The sequence below is a fragment of the Nyctibius grandis genome, chromosome 4, assembly GCF_013368605.1.
Source record: "Nyctibius grandis isolate bNycGra1 chromosome 4, bNycGra1.pri, whole genome shotgun sequence".
In the NCBI taxonomy this organism is placed as follows: domain Eukaryota; kingdom Metazoa; phylum Chordata; class Aves; order Nyctibiiformes; family Nyctibiidae; genus Nyctibius; species Nyctibius grandis.
The window spans coordinates 6,467,611-6,495,555 of NC_090661.1; the positions used below are offsets into that span (position 1 = coordinate 6,467,611).

At 41.8% G+C, this 27,945-nt stretch overlaps 1 protein-coding gene across 1 annotated transcript in view; it reads right to left on the reverse strand.

The window, feature by feature from the left end:
• The window catches only part of LGR4 (leucine rich repeat containing G protein-coupled receptor 4), an 81,115-nt gene that overhangs the window by 33,971 nt on the left and 19,199 nt on the right, over positions 1-27,945 (reverse strand). Inside the window, exon 2 of the mRNA XM_068397949.1 lies at positions 11,875-11,946. Coding sequence (XP_068254050.1) covers positions 11,875-11,946 — 72 coding nt within the window. The remainder of the gene's footprint in view (positions 1-11,874; positions 11,947-27,945) is intronic.

The window sequence follows — 27,945 nt, forward strand, 5'->3', positions numbered from 1 at the left end:
CACAAAGACAGTAAAGACTTAATTTAATAGACGACTGTAAAGTGCCCTGCTATGCTAGAGGCCACTAAAACTTAATTTGTTGTCTTTTACTTCTCAGGGTACACAGACACAGCAGCAGGCATCATCTGAAGTGGGGTGTAAATGTCTATCACACTGACCAAGAGTTTTCCTACTAACTCAACTGTGACTCCCCTTGTTTGGAAACTCTGCCCAGGACCGCAGGTATCCTGAATTAGCCCAGACAAGTAAACACCTTGGGGGCTTCTGCAGTGGAATCACAGTTGTAATGTGTGACCACATTAGTATCTTTCTTCCAGGTTGGCAATCTCCTTGTAATTGGTTGGTATTGAAAATTGTAATCCTCTACTTTTACTTTAAAAATAAAAATGGAGTGTTTCAATGGGACAAAATTTCTGCAAATTTGACCAAATTCAAATAGGCAAAATCAATTTCAGTGTAGCAGGATAATAAAGTAGGACATATGGAGGACAAAATACTTCTGCTATCCTGTCATACATAGGTAAGCAATATCCTCTAATCATTATTTTAAGTGACACAGTAAATGATCTCCAGATGTAAAGGACACTTTGTTGTTATTACAGAAATCAGGATACAATCTGGCTGGGGAATAATCTTCCATGGTATCTCATTCCCAGAGCACGCAGCAAGCATGGCTTCTTGCACTGAAACTCTTCTGAAAGCAGTAAAGACTGTTTTCTCTCTTCTGGGAAATTAAAACTTCTGCAATTATGAGTCTGGCAACCCGGCTGCATGTTAACTGAGCCAAGTTTATCACTGGTGTCACTCCAAAATCAGGGAGGATGTCCCAGGGATACATTTTTGTCCGTAACAATTAAAGCCATCACTCTCATTTTGACAGGATGCAATACAAACTTCTTGGAAACCTTGCTGCTTGCCTTGCGTCCCAGATGGTGGTGAACCTCAAGTTACTTGAGCAAAGAATTAGGTCTCCTTCTGTCCTTCTGAAGAAACTGTGCACATACACAACATGGTTTTGCTGTGGTTTGTCTTCCTTTGGCGGTACTCTGGGATCCTCCTAACCTTACCTGTCTGTCTTGCCTCCGATAACAATACATTGGCTACTTTTTCCACTGATCAACCGTAATCTTACTTCCTCACTGAAAATTCAAATACTGACACAGACTGCAAACCTGACATGTCATAATAAATCACCTGATACCTTATTTTTTATTTCTACATTAGCTGCTTTCTGGTAAGACCCAAGACCTAGTCAAGGCTGAACATTCCACAGTCGCCTTCAGACCATCCACCACTGGCTGTCTGCCCACTCAACATCTCCTTTTAGCTCTCCAACTTTTACCTGCCTATTTTCATCCCATTGGAAAAATACTCCATTGCTTCCCCACTTGCACTTTCGCAATTTCTTTACTTTTTTGCTGTCTTACATCGAACTATTCTGCCATCCTTACACACCTGTCTGTAACATCAACTTTTTCAGGGTTCTTTGTGCTTCCCACACAAACTTGAATTTTACTTCCATGTCCTCCTGCAAGAGAAGTAACCTTTGAAAGTGCCTTATAGACACATTTGCTGGGTATCATGGATTAAATTTTCTCAAACCTAAGAGCTTCATGTTCCCCCTATTCCAGAAAAGCAGCCACTTTGGAACAGAATTCAGTTTTCTTAACAGATGATTCACAGTTATGTGCTACAATTTATTCAAGGTTTGAAGCTTTACACAAGAGATAGAACCATTTGCAGGAGAATACCAGGGACTGGCTGCTTCCCCCGTGCAGAGATCCCCTGCCTGGCGAGGGCACACGCCTGTGCAGCCGGCTCCTACCCACACCGGGCAGCTACAGAAGGGGACGGGCTGGTAAATGGAAGCCCTATCACTGGACTAAACTTTGCTAATCACAGATAAGCAAAGCAAACAGCCCTTTCGGGACTTTTGTCAGCTGCAGCCTGCTGCACTGCTGTGAAGCCAATCAATAACCTACAAGTTACTCCCAACTCTTCCACGCCAATTTAACATAACTAAATGGGTACTTTATTCTGCTGCTGCTAATGGAGAACGCGTTTGTCCCCTTCTCCTCTTCTTGCAGTAGGTTTCAGTATTATACAACCTCAACCGCTATTTATAAAATCGTGAGTATGTAAGCCAAGACACATCAGGACTGAAAAAGGAAAGCCTGTAACTACAACCAGCACTGAAACTGCACCAACTCCATCCAGCTGAGCAGGCGCTTCTCATCCCGAGCCTTCCCTTCCTAGCACTTACAGTTTTCTCGAAGTTATACTGAACTTCAAGGTAATAGCTTGTTTTCAAAATGCATTCCTGGTCTAAACATTTAAAACGTCTAAGTAAACTGGACTGATTAAAAGAAGTCTAAAGCCTGTCCATGAGTTCTACTGTTAAATCGCCAGCAAGAGTCACCAGCACCAACTGCAAGACAAAATATGGCTCCATGATAGTGCTTTTCACGGACTATCAAAGAATATTTATATTTTTTTTCTTGTTAACATGAAAATAAATTATGACAGATTTTGAAGAAAGCAAGCATTCCCATCATGCAAAATATGCTCTATCGTTCAATTTGCAAGCAGTATCTGCACTGGGCTAAGACCTCCTTGAAGCAGAGCCCACAGGCTACAACACATGTGCACTGAAGGAAACACATATAACCCAGAACAATTATTATACAATATGAGCTGTTGAAGCAAGCTGTCTTTGCAGTCCCAAATAGTATTCCCCAGCAAAAAACAGAAGTTTGCACAAATTTTCTAACACAGACATGTCTTAAAAATAAGCAACAATATCATGTCGCCTTGAAAATCGGTAACACCTAATCTGCAGCAGTACTGACAAGTTGTTGCAGTGAGCAACTTTGATTCCTCTCACCTCCAAAGCAGAAAGCAAAATACATTTTATAAGATGCGCCGCCCTCTCCCTAATTGCCTTTGCACATCTTGCACTGTGTCGTGATAACTTTCCTTTGCTCTACCATAGGCCAGGTAGACCTTTCCCTTGATAGCTACCTCCAGGCACTCGGGTGAGTCTGCACATGCTGATCCAGGTTCTGCCACTCTGGGTTTCTATTTCCCTCTAATTTCTTACTGCACCAATAGCAATCATTACAGACACCATTGTGTTTACTCGAGAAGGAGCTACATGAGGCAAACAGTCCATGTTCCTCACCATGATGGCCAAACTTAAAAACTTCAGTAGCGGAGTAGAGGGGAGGTGGGTGGTTTTCAGGATTTTATTTTGTCTTCCTGTCGCCTCAAAAAGCCACGTCTAATACTAACTTGTCCTTTTCGCTGTGGATGCTGAGAGATCGGGGGCACTTAGCTGTGCTATGGGAATGGTATCCACAGCAGTGGGCCGGCTGCTGAGAAAGCAGTTGTGGATTTGTAGTCGACAGCTCCAGTTCAGAGGACTCAGACACTCTGAGAGGGATCTGTGGATTTGACACCAACTTCATCACAGGCCAGCGCAGAGAGCGGCACGTGAGGGAGACGGGCTCTCTGCTGCCAGCGTGGATCAGCAGGTGGGCTGCTACACTGAACTGGCAGGAGCTCTTCCAGCATCAACATGCTCCTTCCTAGCTATAAATACACTCCACTTACCTAGTCTGTAAAGCACAGAGATGAAAGTAACCAAGCTCAGTTCTGATCAACTGGGATGCAACAGATCTCTGCTTTTAGCAGGCAGTGCTATTCAAATGCTCAGAAGGTTTTCAAGATAATGAAGTATATTGATGGTTAGACATGAGAGAGTGAAAAATGACTGTTGAGATAGTAAGTCCTTGAAGCTGCTTCTATCTGTCCACACAGCCTGTCTCTTGCCCTGGCATTTATTGGCTTTCCAGGCATGGGATCTTTTGAATGACCACACATCTAGCAAGTGATGCTGCAAAATGTAGAAGCAGCTTAAATCTACATACATTTAGCAATTAAAGCTCTGTTACCAGTTTTCTAACCACTTCAGATACATACTGGGTAAATACAAGACCCACGTTTTATAGACACCTCCACAATGAACTACCTTAGAGAAATGCGAATAATTTTTAGATTCAGGTCAACTGTTAACTTTCCCCCAGCTGAAAAAAAAAAAGCAAATATTTTATCAGAATCATCTGGAATTTTACTTTTATGTAAGAAGGGCAGGAAAAAAACTTTATATGAGTACAGGTTCTTCTATGCCAGGAAAAATCTACCAATGCTAATTAGGCAAGAGTACCTCAGCACTCCCAGTACTCACAAGAAATATACCAAAATACAAGCACCCAAGAGAAAGGGAGGAGAGGAGGTAAAAGAATGATTTAATTCCTCAACCATGTCTTCTTATGGCAACATATAGTGTCATACCAAGACACTATGATGACAGAACGATGCACTCAGACCAGCCAATTACTTTCTTAGAGTATGGGGAGAACACATTTACCTCCAACACACAGGATTCGATTTTTCTGCTTTTCTATCTGAATATCTAAGGCTTTTGCAACTCTTCTTGAAGCTTGAGCCTGGAACTGGCTGCCTGCTTGCTTGCACACGCATGTCTTTTGTCTCATGCTCCAACTCCTGAAACCAAAAAGAGGAGGGGGACTGCACGGTACGAGCATCATTTGGTGGACTCTACTCGGAGAGACCCAGCCTGAGAGCTGCTGAGCGCTCGGCCTCCAGAAGTTTCTTATCTGGTTTATACACTCAGACAGCCCCAACCTGGCAGCCCAGGCAGCATAATAAATTCAGGCTCGTAAGACAGGTCTTGGTGTAACGCAGCAAAGTTCAGCCTCCAGGCCATTTAGCTAAGCCAGCTTCTGTGTGCATGTGAAAATAATGCTGAACACTGAAACCCGAAGACGACAGATAAGGGAAAAGTTTCGTTTCCCTCTAAATGTACCTGCAGCAGAATAACCAGTCTCAGGATCCCTACACAGAACCACGCCAGCTTTTGAAATTAACATGTAGAAACAAACTGGAAAGAAACTTCCTCATCTTCTAAAAACAAAGGAATTTACTCAACCTACTAGCATCTGTCCACACAAACAGGAAAAATATGCAGCTGTTAAGCACGGTGAGAACCTTCTAAGCTACAGAAATATTATTCTTGTATCAGCAGGATTAAAACTCATCCAGAATCAAATTGATTCAGGACTCGCATAGATAAGAAAACATTAATTAAACACAGGTTGGCTTTTTAAACATCATTTAGCATCTAGTGCAGACCAAGTAGGTGATGTTTAAAAATATCTTAGCTGACTGTGGTTAATTCTACTTGGGAGTCTTTGCCTAAAGGTTTGTCTTGACTAGAATTTGAAGGTGCAAGTTACAACATGCCGACACACTTTCTAAAGCTCCAGCGCACATAAGGCAGCAAACGTTTCTAATGTACGCTTGCTGGTCAAGTCGAAGCTTAGGCTCTTAACTTGCTACCACACGTGAAACCTACACCTTGCATTTTCTTCATTAGAACTTTACCTCTTGGAATTCAAGCTGAAGTAACTGAGGAAATTACCTCCTCCAGCTGTTCAAATATTCGGAGCTGGCAGACGGATGAAGAGCGCTCATCGGCTTCCAACCCAACGTCAGCCGGCTATTTTTGAAATACCAACAGAGGATGTCTACGCTGGCTGCCTTTATAACAAAGCAGCTGAAGAGAGCTCTTGGCTTGTTCCTTGGTCTCTGCTGGTAGGGTTGAATGGACAGATACGGGGCGGTAACGTCTCCAATCATACCAGCTTGTTTCACAAGAGGATGTTTAACCACAGCCTCAGTTACCACATGTCGGCTAACACGAGGCATCAGGACAACTTTTCTCATGAAGATTCATCCATACCTTTTCTACTCGAAACAAGCCCTTTGCCTCCAGCCTGCCACTACAAATCCTGGGACTACTCATGTTTATGAGAGGGAGATGAATTGTACCATCTCATCAACGTTCGCATGCTACCTTGAATATACTATTTTAAAAGACTTAGCACTGAAGGGCAAAAACCTCCGTCCACCAAATGCTCCACAGCCAGGTGAAGAAAGACACTGCATCCCAAACCAACACCTCAGCCTTGGTGGCCTTGGCAGAACTCCCAGATATGTCTTATTCATAAACCCAAAGTAATAAAAAGAGATAGACACTCCCTCTCTCTCCCCAAGGATAATACAGCTTGGTGCTGATGCAGAAATCAGAAGGAAGGGGACCATCTAAATTACACACTGAAACAGAGACTACAAAAGCAAGCAGATGTGACATTTCAGCCAGGTGGTCATCTTCAGCTGCAGGCAAGAGGAAAAATAACTCTAGACATTTCCCTTGCAGATACTTCCTGATTACAACCTTATGGCAAAACCACCTCATTTTCACTGCCAGTATGGATTTTAATTAATCCTTATGTTCTTAAAATATACTTTGTCAATTAAAAGCTATGTTCAGAGACTCTGGCTGAGGGGGAAGAGGGGTTTGAGATGTTTAAGCGAGATCTCTTAGTGCTGTAATCAGTATGGATATAATCAAATAGTCAAGCAAATTCTCAGTTGTACTATTTCTTTTCCTGAAAAATTATAGTTGCACACGTGCTGTCTCTCGCTCACTGTTGATTCATTTCTCAAAAAGCAGATTAGCGTTGTCTTTGAGAAAAAAGTTTTATTGATCTAAATCTTCCTTTTATCACTTTATTTCCCTAACTATTTTCACCAGCTATTAAATAAAAACCTTAATAAAGTTTGTCCTTGACTGATTAAAAAAAAAAATATATATATACACACACACACACGAGAGTAGTGTCACAGAAGAGAGACTGTTTCAAATCATATTTGAACAAAAACCAGAAACACTACAGACCTTGGCATGAGCACACATCTGGAAGGTAATTGACCACTGCTGTCTCTTGGTGCTTTCAGGAGTGAATATTTTCCTTGCAGTATTGCTGGCCATGATACGGTCTTCTAAATCCCAACAGCCAGAGAGCACCTTCCCTAACCCTTGTTGGAGAAGGTCAGAGCTCTGCCCTGAGGGTGACTGGCTGGGAGGTCATCGATGCTCCCCTTCGGACAACCACATGCTTGTGTCACAGGCAACCTACAGACAGAGAGAGCAGGACAGCTTGCTGTCCTCCAGCTCCCCACCGGCCCTCACATGGACCCACAGACAGACTGCCAACACCATCATCTAAACTTTACCCATCAGTGCAGGGCAAATAAGACGACAACATTTTAAAGGGTTAAGAGTGGAAATCAAAACAAGGTTAAAAGGTCATTAGGTCAAGGAGACTTTTGCTTTATTCAAGTGGTTCGAATTTCTGAAGCCAGACTAGAAAACTGGCCAAGAATAAAAATCATTTTGATTTGCCTGCCTTGATTAGAGTACCTTTTAAATTAGTTCAGCAGATCATTCTCAAATACAGTGAATGGAAATCACATTGTTAAAATCCTTCAGACTACTTTAGATAACTTTAAAAATTAGAAGGAACTGCAACCATTTACAAGAGCATCAAAACATAGCACAGCCTGGCTCTTCCAATTAAAAATTCACACTGGAAAATGGTTTCTGCTTTCTAAAAACACTGCATTATCTAACTATATTTCCCTCTTCTAGCTTTCTATAAATACTGTAAGGTGTGGTTAGAAAACTGTGGCCAAGTTCTTAAAGGATTTTTAGTTTCCATATCAAGTTCAGGGTTGCAGCATATTTACATTAGCATTTTCTGGAGAATACACTTCATTAACTGCTGTGGCAAAACTCTTGGTGGTCTGCTCCTCGCTGACTCTGACCATTGCAGTTTCAGTCATTTGCAAATTACTTCCAGATGGGTATCAGTTACACTGAGATGGAGAATTTTTATAACATTTATAAATAGTGCAAGAATCCTCCAGACATACGATAAGCGTGCTCTGCAGTGAGACACATGACAAGGCTGTGAAGAGGGGCACGTGGAGCACATAACCCTATGGGCAGATTCTGCCCACAGACAAGCTGGAATCCCTTTGCTTGCACCTGTGAGTGATACTCAGGTAGGACACCATCTCAAAGGTACAATAACTCAGATTATACCTGCAAATTCGATACTTTGCCAGGGAGTCAGTTCCCTAAACACGGCCATTTCGTGTCATTTCAGATGTCCTCTTCCACCCGGCCCCAACTGCCATTCCAGGCGGCCATCGGTCTGCCATGTGTGTCAGACCTGCCAGTCTTGTGCAGATGTCTCTGATAACCCAGCACATCTAAAAACAGCACGGGATGCATACATCGAAGCACCCAGGTCGCTCCCCCTTCGGTAACGTAGAAGGCTCCTTTTAACGGAGCAGCCAGATTTCACAAGTCTGGTACACTGCTGCTTTCACTTCTATTCACTAGCGTTCATTTTAGGATTTGGAAAGTCATCCTCTGAAGTCTCTCAAGACTACCAAATAATTCATTGCATTAAGGAAACGACAACCCCCATTTTAAATGACTCCTACTGCATTTTTTAATCCCATACTCTCCATACGTGCATGAGTCCATAAGACTCAGTTGCCTACATAATACATTTAATTGCCTCCCATTTACATTCAATTAAATTCCGTGATACTATTTTGCAATATTAACTAACTCACTCTGTCAGAGGCTAATCTCCCAGAGCATTTGACAAATGGCAGGTCTGAAGCACAGTATAAAGAGAAAGGTGTCTGGGGCTGCCTCCTGGATGAACAGCTGCTAGAGTCTGTGGTGGTGTGGGTACTTACTGCATTCCCATTAAGTTCATGGGATTTTCATTTGCTTTGGCGTTTAATTCTTGGGAAAAGTTCTAGATGGAAAAGTCACTTCTATCATAGATTTCCACACCACTTTGCTTGAACTCTGTCTTTTTTCCTTTGGTGTGGAGACTCACACCCAGGTTTCTGTGCTGAAAAAGCAACTTTGCTAGTGCCTGGCAGTCAGAATTTGGATTTGTTCAACTATAAATAAAAGCCAGGAAGAAAGTTTGAAAATTATCTTAGAGTGGAGAGGGAAAATTGTGGTTGTACAGTGGGAAATACAACAGGTTTTTTTTTTTTCTGTCCACAACCAGCAAGAATAAAGAGTGAAAAATTTCTGTACCCTGTCCCATAGAGAAAAAGGAATGGGCAGAATGAAGCAAAAATGCATCACGTCTGGTGCTGCTCATTTCCAATATGAAGGCAAGCTGCTTTTCTTTGGAGCTACTTTAATATACTAAATTCCCTCTAGGAAGAACACGAACTGAAGCAAGGGAACCTGGAGTTGACTTGTGCACGGATGACCATAACCAGGTCTTTACAGACAAGGAAGAAACCCTCCTCGTTTTACTGCTGGTGGCATGGCCAGAGCCTCTGCAAATAGGCTTCAAATTCAGAGCAGGCTGCTGCTGCTGCGAAACATCACTAACAACTCACAAGTCTCGGTTAATGGTTTTCAACAAGTACTGTACATAGACACTGTCTACTCATGGCTCTGCTCTCACGCTCCTTTCCCTGTTTTCTGCATCTGTGATACCTGTTGAACTGGAGAGAGTTTATCTTTATGATCTTTCTGGAGATTCTCCTACCTCTGCAGCTGTAGTAGGTAGCTCGAACAAAATGAAAATTGTATTTTTTTTTTCCTACTGTACTAAGGAATTATGATTGATTCAAATATGTCCAATCATTTGGCAAGTATCATTTTTTACTATAAAGTTGGTTTTTTTTGTTTTGGAGGATTTGGGGTTTTTTTTTTGGTTTTGGGGGGAGGGGTTCTGTTTGTTTTGTTGTTTTTTTTTTTTTTTTTTTTTTTCCCCAGAAGTTGCTTTAACATATCAAGTAAACATGCTAGGAATGATTTAAAGCTTCTGGGTGTTCACAATAATTCTGAACTTAACGCTAGCCTATTTTTTGTCAAACTGAAATGTTGGAATTTAGGGGGACAATGAGGTACATATAGCAAATGGCTCTTAGCAATAAGCACAATAGATGATGGCTGAAGGCTCTGCCTTTTCTCTCTACCTCCTGACACACCCCAGGCTTTATGGAAGTTACACAACGTGCACACCCACCAGTTAGGTTTTATTGCTTAATTACTTATGGGGAAAAAAATGAAGTCTCCCACAGTCATCTGAAGTTGGGAAAACAGAACTGTTTGGGTTTTTCAACTTTTAGTGTGAAATATGACTATAAAGAATTTGGAAAAAAATGAATTACAAATATAATCTAACAAAACATACAGACATGCAGCAATGCATATTATAAAGCGCATAGGGAACGTTGGCTAGTATATATTCTGAGTCACCATGCACCATCTGAAATCCTGGTAAATCTATTTTCCTTCATGAGATATTCTCGACTATATTGAAAATTTAAGCAATACCTAAAATCAGAGGGAATAAACCAGAACCTGTTAAGCATGAAATAAGATATCACACACAATTCATCTGACATAAATAAGCTCAACTGCGCTTCACAATTGTACTGACCCGAGTCAAAACTACTTAAGAACCAGGGAAAATGGAGTTATTTAAGTGTATTAGAAATGGTAGCTGCTACATTATCAGGACATAAGAGAGAGACCAAAATTGTAAGGAGAGGTAGAACACCTTATTAGACCAGCCAGAGTAGCTGGGGTGCAAGGAAGAAAAACAGAGAAGCTTTCAGGAATGCAAGCCTTTCTTCAGGAACAAGTGATCCATCTCTTATCAATTTCTCAATATCTTTGTTCCAGTGAGGTGTGGTGGTTGTATTGGTTATAGCAGATAAAGCCCAGAACCTTTTAACTGTGGTTATCGGCAGTTTTGCTATAGGTTTAATTTATTGTGTTGCCCTCTACAAATGGCTTTCATTCTTTGCTTCAGTTTCCTCATCTGTAAAGCCAGAAGAACACTTCCCTACTTCATAATGGTTTGTCTCTTTAGGGAAATGCACCCTAAGATGCATTTATTGAAAAATCTCTCAACACAGCATTCATAGTTCCAGTCTAGCCGAAGTCACAAATAAGGACAGCCTTACTTTGCATTTTAAATGCTCTTTGATATGAGAAATGCTACTTGGACCATTGTGAAAATGCAAGAGAAGCAAAGCAAATTGCAGTGGTTTTCTCTTATCTATTGCTTATTACTGGAAGTTCTCAAAGCTCTTTGGCAAAGGTTGACCCATTACCCTCTCTTCATAGATAAGGAAACTAAGGTACACAGAAGTCACTTGTCACATAACAGTACTCACTAAAGTAGTAATTCAAAGTCAAAGCCTTCTCCCTGTTTAGTGACTCTGAAATCCAACCTAATTCAGGGCTATGGTGTGAAAGGGTGCTTCAACTTTGCAAAGGCATCACAGTGAAGACTTCAGTTCAGCAGAACAATGGGCATGTGAGCCTTAGTGCAGCTCAAGGGTTCAGAAGTCCAAGTATCACCTAAGTAAAAGCTAAAAAAAAAAAAGCTAAAAAGACAGTGTGACAAGAGGGAGACGGGAACTAGAGAAAGAGTTTCTGCCAGAGAAGCCGAGAACAAGAAGCCCTGTACCACACAACTTGACTTTCTGATGCAGGTCAGGATGGGCTTGTGAGCGCTGCATCTGCAGCCCAGAGGGACAATGGGAGCAAGCTGCTCAGTAAATGAAACAATATGTATTTTATGGAACTTATGCAACAGCTATACCATAGCTCCTTCGGAAACAATGGTAATTACACACCTCTTGTGTTATCTTCGGATAACGCTGTAATTAGTATGTGTCATTACTCTAGCCATGATTAAAATAATTACCGTAAAAAGTCCCTTGTAAGTAGCATTTACTATTCCTGTTTCCAAACACGTACAGGATTATATTTTTTTTAAAGTATAACTCCTTTCTCTGTCCACAGCTCAGCTCAACACTTTTCCCACCCACCTTCCAGAGCCATCTGATGTTGTAGCAAAACTTGTGTAAAATACTTACAGCTCTTCCAAGTAGGGAAAGTTCTTGAACGCATCCTCTGGTAGCCTTGTGATGTTATTCATGCTGATATCTCTGGAGAAGAAATACAGATTTATCAATAAACAGTAAGGGATTTTTACACTCTAGGAAAAGGAGGAGAAGAAGAAAGTCTAATCAGATGGTATGACAATAGAAAAAAGTATTCTAGCATCATACAGTAACATCTCTTTCTAAAAATTTGCATGCTAAACTTTCAAAGCATAGCAATTTGCGAATCCAGTCACAGTAAAGACCTATATAATGGGAAGCTGGTAAAAAAGTTTTCTGACACCTCTAAGCAAAAAAGTTACTGTGAAACTACAGGATATTCATGTATGGAAGAGGCTCTACAGTACTGTTATCCCCAGTACTAATTTTTACCAACTTACATATGCATACAATTTTCACACAGATGATTAAGACTGCTCTAAAACCACAGCATAGGAAAAAATTAAAAAGAAGATTGTGACCACCCACCACGCAAATTTTCATCCCACAATGTCTTTAAAAAAAAAATAAAAGAATACATTCATTGGGACTTAATAAAGAGCTTCTGGCAAACATGGCTTCTGGAACAACTGACAAGAATAGCAGAAACATGTCCTAGCTCTACCACAGGCTTTTTTTTTTTTTTTCCTACAAAACCTATAGAAGTCCTCGAGGTAATAGTTTTAAGCAGATTTCATTCTCAGTCCGTGAGCAGAGACAGGCCGGCAGCAAGTGCTTACATGATAGGTATGCAGACCTGTTCAGCTTTTTTCTTTCTGAAGGAGCAGTAAGTGGCAAACTTGGTGCCATCACCTCAGTTCACACCTACATAACCATCACGGATAATCCAGTCCTAAAGCAAGTTATTACTCAATGTGAGTAAAAGTAGCACGAAAACAATTCAGTTTGATAATTAAACTAATAACTGCCTAACAATTCATGACATAACTCAAGTTCTTACTTTCCACTTCGTTACTGCCTTTTTTTTCTTTAATATGTAGTTTAACAAGCAATTCAGTGAGACTCGTTACTACACCCCTCCCAGCCTCCTTCTGCTTGCTGTCTTCCATACGTTGTTCACGACCATCTGTGTGCCACCTCCCCATGTATTTCGGGTAAAAAGCAAACAAACAAGACCAAACCACCCCTACCATCTCACTGATAGTCAACAAGCACCACTGAAGATCTGAAGGGCTGGTGACTGCACGCAGGACAGCGGATTTTGTTTGCCACCTAAAAAGCTTGACCTCAGAAGAAAGTACCAGCCCTTGCCTACTGCTGGGGCAGATGTTCTGAGCCCATCCACAGCCACCGCTGTTTTTCAAACATTTGACTCAACTGGAATTATCACTTCTTCTGATGAGGCACAGAAAGGTCAATTTAGACTCTGCTATACTGGAAAGGTACAAGTCCCTGAAGAACCATCCTGCAGCAGCAAAAGCAGCCCCCTTGAGAAATTAAGAAGTTCCACGTTCAGGATGTCTTCCACAGCTCCCACCCACGACAGGACTCAGCGCTGACCTTAGGAGGTTCAGAGTCAGGCCCCTAAGGGGAGAAAGGAGCACGTGGAGGGGTCGGTGCTGCTTCTGAGGAAATGCTGTCTCAGGACATTTGTGCCTTCTTTCATGCTGTGACGAACCAAATGCCATGTCAGTACTATATAACCTACCAAAAATGATGCAGCAGCTGATTAAACCACTTTTTGCAAAGAGTGCCCAAATTATTCCTCCAGTTGCCAGACCATAATGTCTAACATAGCTCATTAAAAAAAAAAAAAAGTTTCCTTATTTATACTAACAACAGAAAGCACTATATAAAAAAACCCCTAGTTACTGGGAAAAAAATATTTTTTCCCCTCAACGGATGTCAGTGAATTTATGTTGAGATTAACAAGTAACTGGCAACTGGTCTGCTGCCCCGACCGAGCAGCACAGGCCCCCCACTGTCACCGACGGGAACACTGCACTCTTACATTAATCTAGATGCAATTGCTTCTTTAAACTAAACATTTATTAAATAGCAAGCCAAATCTTCACTTCTCATACCTCAATGGAAACCAAGAGAGTTACTCCTCAGCAGTTGTTAAGAGCATACTAACATAAGTCAAGAGCAATGGAGATCAAAATAAGGTTCAGCACATACAAAACAAACCCAATTCTGAGATATGAACAGGAAAATCCACTGCGGCACAACAGACTCCTTCACTAAGCTCCAGAAGGAGCTGGACTGGAGATGATTTATTTCTGAATTCTACCGCCCGCGTGGTTTAAGAGGTGCTTTGTGTCTCAGCAGCAGCTTGGGTACCGTGAGATGCTGCAGTTGCTGCGGGGGGACATTTTTCTGCTTGTGCAGGAAAGTAAATAAAAGTATCAGATACATGAATTGTCAGCTGTCTGCTCCATGGGAGACTGCAACTTTCATTCTCCCTGCCCCCCATATACATTTTTCAAATTGTCATGAATACACACGTTTCACACATCCAGGCAAGTCCTCTCCTTTCCAGAGGACTACACAACCCCTTCCAGTATCAACTGGGAAGCATTTATGAACAGGGCAGAAGTATCAAGAAATCACATCCATCTGGAAGCAATGGTCTTGAAATTTCTAGAGCTATATGCCTGATTTTCACAAGTGTCATATGCATCCTAAACAAAGTCAATGGGAATCATGAGGACATACGGCAGGGCTGACATCCAAATTCTACGCAATTTTGGCTTTCTCTGGGATCTGAAATTAGCAAAGAATGGGTTTTGGCCTGTAGCTTCAACTGCTAGCATCTACAATTTTAATACAGGGAGTAGACTCTTCAGGTGTAAGCACGAAACAGAACACCTTAATAATGAAGACTTGAGAAGCATCACCAATTCTACTGAAATTTCTTTTCAGCGAAACTGCATTTGTAACAAGAACAGGCACACAGACGCATTGCAATTCTGTCTTTAGCATTATCATGTGAATCTTCAGGGACTTCTTATCATGATGCCTTGCTAAAAAGCTGGAATTATTACAAAGTTGCTGTATTTGCCTTCATTACACGTGATAGTAACTCTTACTCAGTAAATAACCCAATCTGTATAGCACTGATTCACAGACTTTGGGGAACACCAAGCCACCAACTTTCAAAATTTCTTACTGATACCATACAAGTTTCAAATCAATTTTTGTTTAATTAAAGACATAATGTAAAAGCAGTTTTGCTGCAGAAATCACAAACTGATTGCCAATGCCTCACCAATCAATAGACTTGGGTAGATCACGCTTTGAAAAACTGCTAGAAGAAAGTAAGTTGCAACATAGGAGATGAGAAGGTGATAACACACTACTCCTACCTGAAGTGCACCATCAGCAAAAAAGCAACCAATACAGAAGGGAAAAAAACAGGTAATTGTAGAAGCCAAAATTCAGACACTTGTTTTTTATTTTTTTTTTATTTCATTTTCATTTTTTATTTTCTTTTTATTTCAGTCTACAAAATATCCTCAGTTAAAAAAATGAGCTCATGGGCAGCATTTGCTGGTAATAAAATATTAAGTAATTCATGAGCTTCAATGCAAGAACTTACAAACAATATTAGCAAACACCTGTATCACTAAAATTAGATGACTGAACTACTCTCCAAAAAGTTTGCCTGGTTAATCTGTAAGATGCTTTTAATAACACATGCTTTATAGAAGAATTACAACGAAAATGGACTAGCACCATATATTGTGACAAAGTAATTGTAAATATTCCCCCCACAAAACATTGCCCGAAACAAAAATAGCCCTTGCCAATAAACTGCCTTTGTTTTGGAAAATATTCATTTTACTATCCCTAAAATTTAAAAAAACAAATCAGTCTATGAAGAATCAAGGAGCCTGTCCATGTAACAAAGATAAAATATTAGAACAGGCCTTGGATACATCAAAGAGATCTCCACTGAGAAGCTGCCCTACTCCATATGTTCCTCTACCTCTACCAGAAAGACTTCAGGCCTATGAGCCCAGAGCTCTTTTAAGGTCCTAATATATAAAATAAAGTTCTAAGAACGAACAAAAGGAATACCTAAGAGTACTTTCCCAACCTCTAGCAGTGTCCACTGGGAACGATGCTATCACACAACAGAAGGATCACGTCAGCAGCTGCCTAATGCCCCATTTCAGCAGGGCTACGCTGAAGGACCCGTTCTGGATTGGGTTATTATATCCTAAGTCCCCTAAAAACAGCTTATCTTAAATTTCTTGTTCTTTCATCACTTCACAGTATGATCTGTCAGCCCCAGCAACCTACAACTCTGTCTTGTAATTAAACTCAGACTCACGCTTGTATTTGGGACGTTTTCCCTGGGAAGCGCAAAACAGATACAACAGCTTTAAGAGGGAAAAGATGAGGACAGAGATTCCATGTTTTAAACACTGTAGATTTGTCAGGAAAACAAAGGAGAAGGCAAGGGTAGACCTGCACCTTTGAGCAGTTAGCCATTAACTGGGCTTATCTGTGCTAAGCAGCCAGGCTAAACCTTCGCTCGCGAACCAACTTGAACCGAGGCAGGTCAGGGCGTGATCGGGCAAGGAGCTGGCATCGAAACTAAAATGATGAGCAGCCGAAGGTGGTAACCTCTTCAGCAAGAGGAGGCTGCATTTCGGGGATAACATGAATCACAGCCTTATAGTTACAGTTAGTTTCGCCATTTCAGGTAGGAGAGATGTAACGCCAGAACACAAACACAACCATACTCCCTCCTACAGCATTATTGCTGCCACGGGTGCAGGTTTGAACAATAAATAAGGCTCGCTCAGAAGTTTTGTCCTTCTTCCAGGAAGGTACTACAGAAAAGAAAAAAAAAAAACACACAACTATAGTAGCTTGAAGAAACCTACTGAAAGTGTTATTTCACCATCCCAAGCACTGCAGAGAGTAATTTTTACAGGCCAACTGTGAAAAATCAAGCCACGGTACTCCAGCAGTTATTTGCTGTCTTCAGTAGATCCCTTCAGGTTATTCTGACAACTACTTTAATCTTCATTGCCAGCTTGGTTTAGCTAAGTCCCTTGCTTTCACCTAACACAGAAACGACGCATCTTTAAAAATACTTGTACATATACTAGCCAGCAAGGACGCTAAAAGCTATGAAAACAGGCCTTAAATGAAATAAAATAACTTGGGAGAGGAAAGCACCTTTGCTGGACGCAGTAAAAACACACAGCACCACATCTCCTCTCTGCATAAAGCAGGGGATGTAAACTGCTCTTAAAGCAACGAGCAGTGGAGATTTCAGAAACCTCAACTAGGCAATATAATGCACTTAAAAGTTTTTACTACACTCCTTCTGTGCAAGAATTCAAGTTCCTGAGGGAAAGTTTTGGTTGTTTTTTTATTTTTAAGGATTCTTTATTCTACCACTACCCAAAGGCAAAACTTCCCCAGGCTCCAGGATGAGCAGAAATACCCCACCTCCAACTTCGCAGGCATCTGGAAGCAAAGCCCATCCAATCTCCCAATAATTCCTGTTCCTTTCAGGATCCAGCACTCCAGGTTGCTTCCAGCCTGACAAACTCCCTGTCATGTGGCTGCTCTTCCCCACAGTCCCCTTCATATTTACTAGGGAATTTCATCTTAAATTCTGGCCAGCTTTGCTGCGCCAAACTTGACTCTGCTTTTCATATCTTGGATGCCAACTTACTAATTCTTTCACATTTTAAAAGAAGAAATTCTTGCTTATCTTTAGACAGTGGCTTAAGCCACAGCTTTTGTCAGTGATATCACGCAAATGAGAATTAGATAAAATGCACAGCATGTCTCGGGCGTCTCCTGTATGGCACAGATCTCTCTCTCATTTTAAAGTACTGCTTCTACCATAAAGCAGCCTGACCCTTCTTAGATTTACCCTAAACATCTTTCTTACTGGTTGCCAGAGCGGGATTCTGGCTAGAAAGGACAGCTGATTAGAGACAACAGAAATGGAGGAGGGCAACAATAATTCTTGCACAAGAAGAGAACCTGCAATGACTAAGAGGGACCACAAAATGGGAAAAACAGACTTCAGGTAGAGGGCTACAATAAGGACAGGCAAAAACGATAAACAAATTAGCCCAAGATATAGGCAGAGAATGAAAGCTAACGATGGGCTGATGGGCACTGAAAAGGAAAACGATGCAGGTCTCTCTGGACTGGGGGCCATTTAGCTGCAACAGCCTGTTTGGGGTTTTTTTTTGACAATACCGACCGTTCTTCACTGTATCTCCACAGGTAAGAGGTGTGAACACTTTATGCAAAGAAACCTTCCTCGCTACCCAGCTCTGGTGTGCTGGCACGTCTCCTACAACTCCCAGGCGATGCCGAGGCCAGGCTTTCTGTCCTACATTGCAGCTTCGGCTATCAGCACTTGGCTCTGCACTGAGCTGGGGGCACACGCACCTTCCCACCACGTTCCTGTACTGCATCCAAAGGCGTGCTAACGACCTAAAACACTCCACTTTGTAAAAAAGACCTTAAGCCGGAAAAACATGAAATATCTAGTTGTAGAAAAGGAAAATTAGATCTCGGCCAAACCCAACTGAGATTGGTTGCTGAAAAACTAAAATCAAAATGCTCCCCTGTGCTCCCTGTCACTTCATTAATAGCTAACTTCTTTTCAGCTCTCCACCTAAGCTCTATGTTTTGTGAAGCTTAGAAGGGAAGGGGGAGAGGGAAGGGAAGGGGGAGAGAAAGAGAGAGAGGAGTGTTTGCTGAAGGAAAGATCATGTTTCAACAAGGCACCTTTAAAATCCTATAAAATACTCCCTCTGAGCAAGCTTAACCTGTTTGCTGATAGATAATAGCATGTAATACTGTAGGCTCCATTCAGTCTTTTCCAAGGTCTGGGCCCTCTGCCACCGAGTTATTTAATTATAACACTTACAAAATGATTTAGGCAGAGCTATCTATATTTGAATAAAGCCCTCCTACCTACTTGTACAAAACCATTAGGTAAAAGGTCTTAATCTTACATAAAATTCCCCAGGTAGTAACCCTGATCCAGCTTCAGTAGTACTAGGAAAAGCTGGAGCTGTTAATATTTTTAGAAACTATGTTAAATAAGCTAAGTTATTACAAACAAAAGTCAACGTGATGCTGGAAAATACTCGGCAACAATTAGCCATCCATTACCACCGGGGCCATTAATACGTGGATAATGTCCCGATTACGTTAACATCAGTGAAGATCAACGAGACCAAAGCAACAGATGTTTTTCTTAGTACACCAGACCAACAGTTCTTTGCCAACTATCCAAAAAGGGACAGAAGTATATTTAGCCATATGGTGATGGTCAGTGCTTTGAATTTGGTCCAGGTCACATGTGAATTAACCAGGAGAACTGCCTGGTGGTGTGGCAGCAGGGAGAGGCAGAGGAGCTGGAGCAAAGGGTGGGCAGCGGGGAGAGGAGAAACCAGGGAGACCCAAGGTTAGACCAATCTAAGTTGTACTGCAGTGCTACGGTCTTGAGGAAACACATTCAGTGCTGAACTCCTTGTAGGAACACGCTCACATGATGAAAACCAATGTAATTTTCCACCAAATCACACACCTCAGCAGCCAGGGTAGACCGGGAGCTGAATTACATCCCTGGTTTAGACCTACTTTCCCATTTAGCCAATTCCTTCAGGATGAACATAAAACCACTGAAGGAGCAGAGTCAATGAGTTTGCATTAATACTGTCCCATGTCTTAATCGTATTTGGTATGTAATGAAAGTATAGAAAGCCTAGAGGATGAGCAAGTAAATTCTAATTAAATTAATTCAATTAAAAAGGAAAAGGTTTAGGTTTTTTTGTTTGTTTTACTGTATCTTCCTGATAACAAGAAGCAAACAATTCTGTTCCAGAAGCACCGTTTCACAACTACTGCTTTCAACAGTAATTGCCTGCACTGTGAATCCAATGAATGCAGCTAAAATTTAAGGACATATATTACATGCAGACACGCCAACCCCAACAGCTACAAATCATGAACAGGAGGCAAACAAATATCAGGCAAAGGAAAGATGATGTTTACAAAGGAGCCTATATTTGGGAAGTGTTTGAGCTTGCAATGGTGTTTGAATTTAAAAAAAAAGTTAAAGTAATATGCTGAGTAATTAATTTCTTACCTTTTATGTACTAGATATCTACTACTGCAAGGTTTGGCTGCCTCAGCCTATACAATCAGCTAACATTTGTATGGTAATAGCACATCGATGCCCCAATATGTTAGACTGGTATCGTATTTAAAACTTACATTCTCCAATTCCTGACAGTCTGCACAACTACCAGTGCCCATCTCCCAGCTGGAAGGGCCCAGCTCGAGGGCACCTCTGGGTATGCCAACAGCCAGGACTCTGCAGTATTAACCATCCCATATCCTCTAATCATTACTGCCACACCCCAACACATTTTTCTCCCTCTGATCATCATCTACTGTTCTTTTTAACATGGACAAAGTTGTTAATGATAAAACAAAATGGAATATTTTAAACCAATTTTCATATTAATGTGGATTTTTCTCATTGTGATTCTATCTCTTCCCAACAATCTTAAGTATAGTCCTGCTGCTTCTGACATGATCACAGAGACCTCCAGCACTCACAAAGCACAGAAATCTGTTCTGTATTCACAGCCCATTTTGCAGTCCCAAAAAGCCGATCAGCCATGCCATTTCTTCTTTTATGAGCATGTTTCCTTTTCCACTTCTTCTAGGAAACATTCTTGTAAGAAAGGAAATATCCAAATAGTTAAAGCCTTAGTCAACATCTGCTGTGACTGGCCAAACAAGACCCAGGTTGCATTCCCACCCAGCAAATACACTTGCCATTTCCTAAGTACCCACGCTATCTCTCTAATGAGCACAACGCCTTATCATCTGCTGTTTGTACTGCAACAAGAAGCTAAGGGCCCTAGTTCAACGTGTCAACGTGACTGGGGCTGTACAAATACACAGTTGGAGACACTCCTCACCTGCAAAAGTTTGCTGCTTAAATGGACAAGACAAACAGCATGGGAGGGAAAACTGGCACGCGGAGGTGAAGTAACCTGCTCAAAGTCACCAGCGGAGCCCCCTCCAGCTGCCCAATGCTGCTCTCCTGCGCTACGCCCAGCTGCTACCCACCATGTCCTTCTCAAAACAAAGGCAGGGACTGTAGAAGTAAATTATATCCAAATGGCAAAACAAAAAGGGAGGGAAAATAAGAACTACCTTTCTTTTTTCCCTTCATTTTTTTTAAGCCAGGAAACAGGACAGGAGACTGCTCCAACAGTTTCTCATTTGCTAGATGTGTAGGTAACTCCACTAGAAAGCGATGGAAAGCAATTACGCTCTAACAGCTATGCAAGCAGCTTATATGGAATGTTTCCATCCACTGTTCCGTGGCTCAAACTGGAACATTTGTGTGACCGCTCACTTGGGGATGAAGCACTTAACCTGCTTTTTCATGGAAGCAATCCAACTTCAGACTACCCACCAACCCTGGCTATTAGAGGGGATTGAGATATTCAGTCGTTTTAGAGAACAGTGGTACGTGGAGTCCTTTTTCAGTACAAATACGAAAAAAAGCATATAAATCCTGTTGATTCCAGTAAGCTTTTAGCATTTTGCTGAAGCAGGACCTACAACGTTTTCACTGACAGCCACAGAAAGGCTGAAAAATTTCAAACAGGTCTGTTCATGCAAGAGAAGTAACATCCCCCTCTCCCCCCACCATATTTGTAAGTCATTGCTCCTGCCTCCTCCTTCCCATGTCACATCAACCTGTTTTTTTTTTTCCTTCCAACTTGATGTCTTAGCTTTCTTTCAGACACAGTAACTAGCTCTAATGTACCCTATTCATGTGCCAATCAAGCCATCATCGAGATCTTAGAGAGAACAATACTTGTATGCAAAGACCTATTTTGAACTGGCATCTGAGTCACTGCAGGCCAGCCATTAAGCAATCACACGTACGGTTAATGGACTCTGTTGACACATGGTGGGGAATTAACCCAGAAAAAAAAAATTCCACTGCATTATTATGAAAGAGATTGTATCCTGGAATAGGAATACAGTGCAAGTTAACATGCTCTTTGGTTAATTTTTAAGAGCCACACGTTTGGTGCAGATTACGGGCTGAAGGAAGGGCTTATTGTAAACTGGAGGAGGAAACAAAATGTCCTTCAGTGCAAGAGTATTCTCCTAACACAGTTAGAGGTTATTAGCAGAGAGTACCATGATGCATTATTCATGGTTTTATAATTATTTACTCTCCGGAGTACAGTAAAGCAAGGGAATTAAGTACAAAAAAAAAAAAATCAGGCTGTGAGTGTGACAGGCACGTTAGTCAGGCAGTGTGAGGGCAAGCCTGTGCCAAGATACTACCCCTATACCTATGGGTATCCCTCACAAAATGCAAATAACCAACCTGTGCAAGACCACAAAGAAGTCCATGGACAAAACCGAGTGGCAACTTGGGTCATCCACATCCCTGATCTGTAACAAACCTTGCACGTCCTGCTACCACCCAAACTCCTGGTAGGGAAGCTCTCAGCATGGCTACATCACAGATACCCTCTGACTTGAAAGCTTTTGAAAATCATTTATAAAAAGTAACATGGTTATCCAAGACTCCAAAAGTAACTACAGACGAAAATGTCAGAAAAGTCATTATAAGTATTTGGTGATATTACAGTAACACAGACTACAGGGGACTTCAGCAGAGCGGTTAAAACCTGTAAGCACCAACATTTTTCAAAGGACCACTGCAAAGCATCTTTGCCAAGCAGACTCATCATGCCCTGCAACTAGCGTGGCAGTTGTTGAGGGGGATCAAATCTAAGCAATATAACTATTTTATGCCAATTGCATGTCTTCTGCACTTTATCCAGCTTGTCTCCTGTCTCCAGACGGCACAGCTGGGGCTACAGGGAAAGCTGAGGCATGTTGTAAACCTGGCAGTGGAGGGTCTGGGTGCAAATGTTCAAAATGCTGTCCTCCTGTTAGGGACACTTTTGTATTTCACTGACACGTCTTCCAGATATGGGAAACTGTGAGGAATACTTTAACGCCTTCATTTCATTTAATGATAGTGCCAGTAAACCGTCTGGAATGACAACTCTCCAGGTAAGGGGCCTGAACCTGGGATCATCTTAGCCCAAACATGTGTGTCTAAACTACTCATTTACAACCATCATTTTTGGCAAGACTTGAGATTATTTGTAAAAGCCAGTAAAAGGTAAGCAGAAGGTTTTTTTAATCCATAGGTCTTCACACACAAAGGGAAAAGGAGAATGTAGCAACAGGTTACTTGCTTAAGGTTTCAACCAACTACACCAAGGTGTAGTTACAGTATACGTTTTCTTTCTGATTAAGAAAACTGGATTATACTCATCACTTTCCACCTCCATGGTGGAATGCTTTACGGGCAGCATGCTGGAATCAGATTATTGTAATAATCTGGATTTAAACAAAAGCAGTTCTGGTTTTTGCTTTTTTTGGGTTTTTTGTTTTTGTTTTTTTAAGATCAGATAGGGTTAGCAGTCCTCTATATAGCACAGCCTCCCTGAGAGCTGTATCAGCACAATCATGGGGCAGCGAACTGAAGTGGCAGTAGGAATGAGGAAAGGTACTGAAAGGGATGGTGGGAACTGTGCACCAAAAGGAAACGTAACATGTAGCTACACCTTCAATGAAACTGACACCAGATTCCCTAAAGGAGTTTTACAGAAACTATTTGTCATGTTTTACCTAAATCAAGTTTAACATGATGTTTGCAACGAAGCTAAAATAGGGCAGAATTGCCAGTTGCAACAATTGCCCTTACCATCGCGGAGTCATACTGAACCATCAACCACCAAGGTAACTATGTCATTTTTAAATTACTCTAACTTTGATTTTTCTTCAATGAGTTAAGTCAGCCCCAGGTTAGAGACATATCCGAGTTTTAATTTAAAGCACACATTGCTAAACCCAACGCAGACACTTCACGCATGACGCAGCCAAGGTTTTGTTCATTACTATTAAGGAAGTTCTCAAGCATTTTTTCCTTATCGAAAACTTCCGTGAACAACCATTGCTGAAACACTAGGAACATCACCAAACTATGTCATCAAACCAGTTTAATGAGATCTGGGTGTCGTCCTCCCCAGTCTCAGGTCCTTGCTGCACAACCATGAACACCTACAAGGCACGTTTTGTTCCATTTAACAGCTTCAAGGACAATTCCATAAAACCTAAACCACCTCAACAGGAGTGTAGGGAGCCACGCTCACCCTTTGGACTCCAAGAACACCACATCTCGCTCCACCTAGCAACACAGTATTTACTACAACAAACATTTCACACCAAAACCTCCCCATTACAACTCCGGACACAGATTCGACAAGGTTCAGTTCCTCGCCCCAGCACAGCGTCATTTTGTGGGTTTGGACAGGTTGCTTCCCCTTCCCAAACCGCAGGTTCAAAGGAGAATAATCTTTTCTGCATCTCTGCGAGGAAGGGGGAGGATAAAGCTACCAATGTTTCTGAGCTGTCCAGGCAAAGCCCAGCACTTAAATCTGTTTACACTGATAGAAAAGCAGTGCTATCATTACACACATACATTCATATAAAAATCTTCTGGTGCATTTTCACTCTGTGGTTTTGCCGTGTTGCAAAAAGAGAACATGAACAGCTACAAATCCAATTTCATAAAAATGCCAACTTTAGTAACTCTAAGTACTTTGAATTTTATTCATTTTCTTCTGGTTTATTTTGGTCTCCTAGTCTGTCCCACCCAATGTTTAGAAAGCAACCTGAGCCTCAAAAGTCTGGGCAAGCCCTACATTTTTAGAAGGCTAAAAGCAAAAAAGCAAAATAAAAATCAGTGTATGAACACAGTCACTGACAGGATAAAACCAGAAGACGAAATGTAAACATCTCAATCAGTCCAAACCTATATACAACACCTTTAGTATTTAAGAATTTTTTTTCACTTGCGTGTAACATGTAACCTAGGTGTAACTAAAAAGTATTTCTGGCAAAAAAAAAAAAATCTTTTTCTGCAACACAGCACTATAATTATCTATATACTGTGGGAAAACTAAAAGCACAGAGTAAAGCATTCTAGCGTCAAAATAGATTCCATGGCAGCACCTGGAATGGCCTTTATAGAACCAAACATGGTTTTACATAGCAATTTTCAAAGCATCTTAAAGTAGCTGATGAAGCATAAGCAGTTTTGATAAGCCGTAAAACGTAAGTTTTGGAAATTCTTGATCATCAATTATCGCACAGTACTGTAACAGAAGAGTAATTTCCACTTTATGACATTTGAAGGATTTAAGTCTTCCCAAAGTCTTCTGGTTTCCCGCATGGCAGCACTCATGCGTGCTAACATACAACCCTTGCGTTCACTCAGTGACCTTATTGCAGTCTACAACTACCTGAAGGGAGGTTGTAGTGGAGTGGGAGTCGGCCTCTTCTCCCAGGCAACTAGTGATAGGACAAGAGGACACAGCCTCAAGCTTCGCCAGGGGAGGTTCAGGTTGGACATTAGGAAGAATTTCTTCTCAGCAAGGGTCATTAGACATTGGAACAGGCTGCCCAGGGAGGTGGTGGAGTCACCATCTCTGGATGTGTTTAAAAAAAGACTGGACATGGCACTTAGTGCCATGGTCTAGTTGACATGGTGGTGTCAGGGCAGTGGTTGGACTCGATGATCCCAGAGGTCTCTTCCAACCTGACTGATTGTGATTCTGTGAAACAGTACCTTCAACAAATAGTAAAGTGAGGGCTGCTGCTTATTGACAAGACATGTAGCTAAATACCAGAATCCAAACAGCTTCACTAGCTTCTTATGAGCTTCCCACCCTTTTGAGTTATACTGGTTTCAGCTACATTCCTCTTTTTGACTTATTTGAGATGTATGGCCAGGTCCGTTACATGCATGAAGACACAGGTTGAGAATCCACCTTACCTTCCAGTGAACCTTAGATATGAATTGAAATGAAAGCTGCACAAAATGTCTGCCAGAACACTCTTAGAGAGGAGCTACAGATTCAGCTTCTACTTCAACAGCACAGGACTGAAAAGGGGACGTCAAGGAAGTATTTGAAACCAATTCTATTTCTTCTTGTATAATGAAAGCATCAGGAATTACCTTGTTCTTATCTGACTTATCACAGAGCTCATTATTTCATTTCAAGAAGCAAAACTTCGTGTATGTTTTGCATTGAGAAAAAACACAACTCTTTCCTCGGTGGTCAAAGTTGTGTAGCTTTTATTCCAACCCCCCCTCACCAACCTGCATTTGCTGTCATCTTAAAGCAACATGATATGCATCAAAGTTCAGGATCTACAGTGACAGCAGCACCTGTGGTGTGCATATACATAACAGTGGGTTTTCTCCCCCAAAGTCTGCAGTAAAAAATTAGCTAGTGGTATGGCATTTGGGGAAGAAAAAAAAAAAAAGACAAGTCATTACTCTATTGCTTTCCAAATCCGGCCACCAACTCGTCCTCTCTCCCAGAAGACAAACAGGCTAGTTCTACTTCTGCAAGTAACCCTCGGACAAAGCCTTCTACCCCAGCCTCCCACCAGACAAAGCAGGGTCTCGCACCCAGAGACTTCCCTTTGCTGGAACATCAGATTCCAGGATGTTGCTTTCCCGAGAGCCGGGCTGCTCGCTCGCACCCTCCAACAGGTGAGCCAGGTCACTGTGCCCAGGGGACGGTCACCCTTGTCATGGCCGATAGCTCTGTGTGCGCAGCCATCGCTGCCAGCGGTGCGCGGGCAACTGCACGGCGCGCGTCCACATCTCTCACGTTCTCGGGAACTTGGCAGAGGCACGGCCCTACCGCTGACACCAGCCAGCAGATGACAAGTGCCCACAGGGCCGCATCCTCAGACGGTTCGAGAGCCTCAAGCAAGGTTGCCTGTGCTGTGCTAAGCCCAAGTGGGGCACGGCTAACTTCAATCATTGTGGGTTGGCAATACAGTGGAAACTGGCAGGAGAAAGCCCCATAAGATCAGGAAAACCACCTTTTTCTTTTTTATACTGCTATGAACTATGCCTAAATGCAGATTTTAGATGGCTATGCAAAGAGGCCACCACAAGCAACCCTACCACAACCACCAACAGGCCCCCTGAGCAGCTAACCTGCCGAGAAGTTCTTTCAGCGTAATGCACCAAGATGGATCAAGTCTGACTGAGATGTGGGTCCTTACCCAAAATTTGCCGCAAACTGGAGGAGACTTCTCCAGAATCAAAAGAGTCAGTGAACCTGGTTCTTCGTCATCCAAGTCTTTTCACATGTTTAAACTAAAACTAGAGGCTCAAGCAAAGAAAATTTGCGGAGAAAGGAATAAATTTAAAATTTTAAAAGCAAGAGCTCTGGCAAAAGATTGTATAATGTACCAGACCAACAGAGATATGTAGGAGAAGGGGTGGCAAGTTTCAGGCACAGAGACACTTTCTGAGGTCCCTAATGGCACGCAGATATTTATTTTGCTGTTGTAGGACCTCCTAGTACCCTGCAAAGGTTGTCTCTCCGTCACTACAGCACACAAAGCAGCCAACACAGTCTGAGCTGGCAGCCATAAGAGGGTAGAGGGTTAATGCACACTGCACACCAATTAGAAAAACCCTATAGTTAAAATTAACTGCAATTGCACAGAAAAAAAAGAAAATAAGAGGAGAAAAAGCAGCCTAAAAACCCTCACACTCTCACATGCCCAGAGAAAAAGCTGAGTACACTGTTAGCGTGGGGAATCCAGTCCTTTACACATTCCCATTCCACGCCAGCATATTCACAGTAGTTTTCAATAAACATCTACACAAGTCACTGGAGAGGGAAGAAAAAAAAAAAAAAAATCTGTTTTCTTTCATACAATTCCACAAAAATAACTGTCATCACAACCATCCTTGTGGCAGAAAAGTCCATATTTGCCTGCAGTGAAATCCGTCTGCAGCTGCCCTGTGGAAAAGACAGCCAATAATTGGCTTCTTTCACCTCTGTTAACCACGAACAAAAGTGTCATTCAGCTCCCAAATGGACAGAAGGCACCAATGGATGGTCAGCTCGCTGAGCCAATGGGCTGGAATAACAATAACCCTGTAGCATT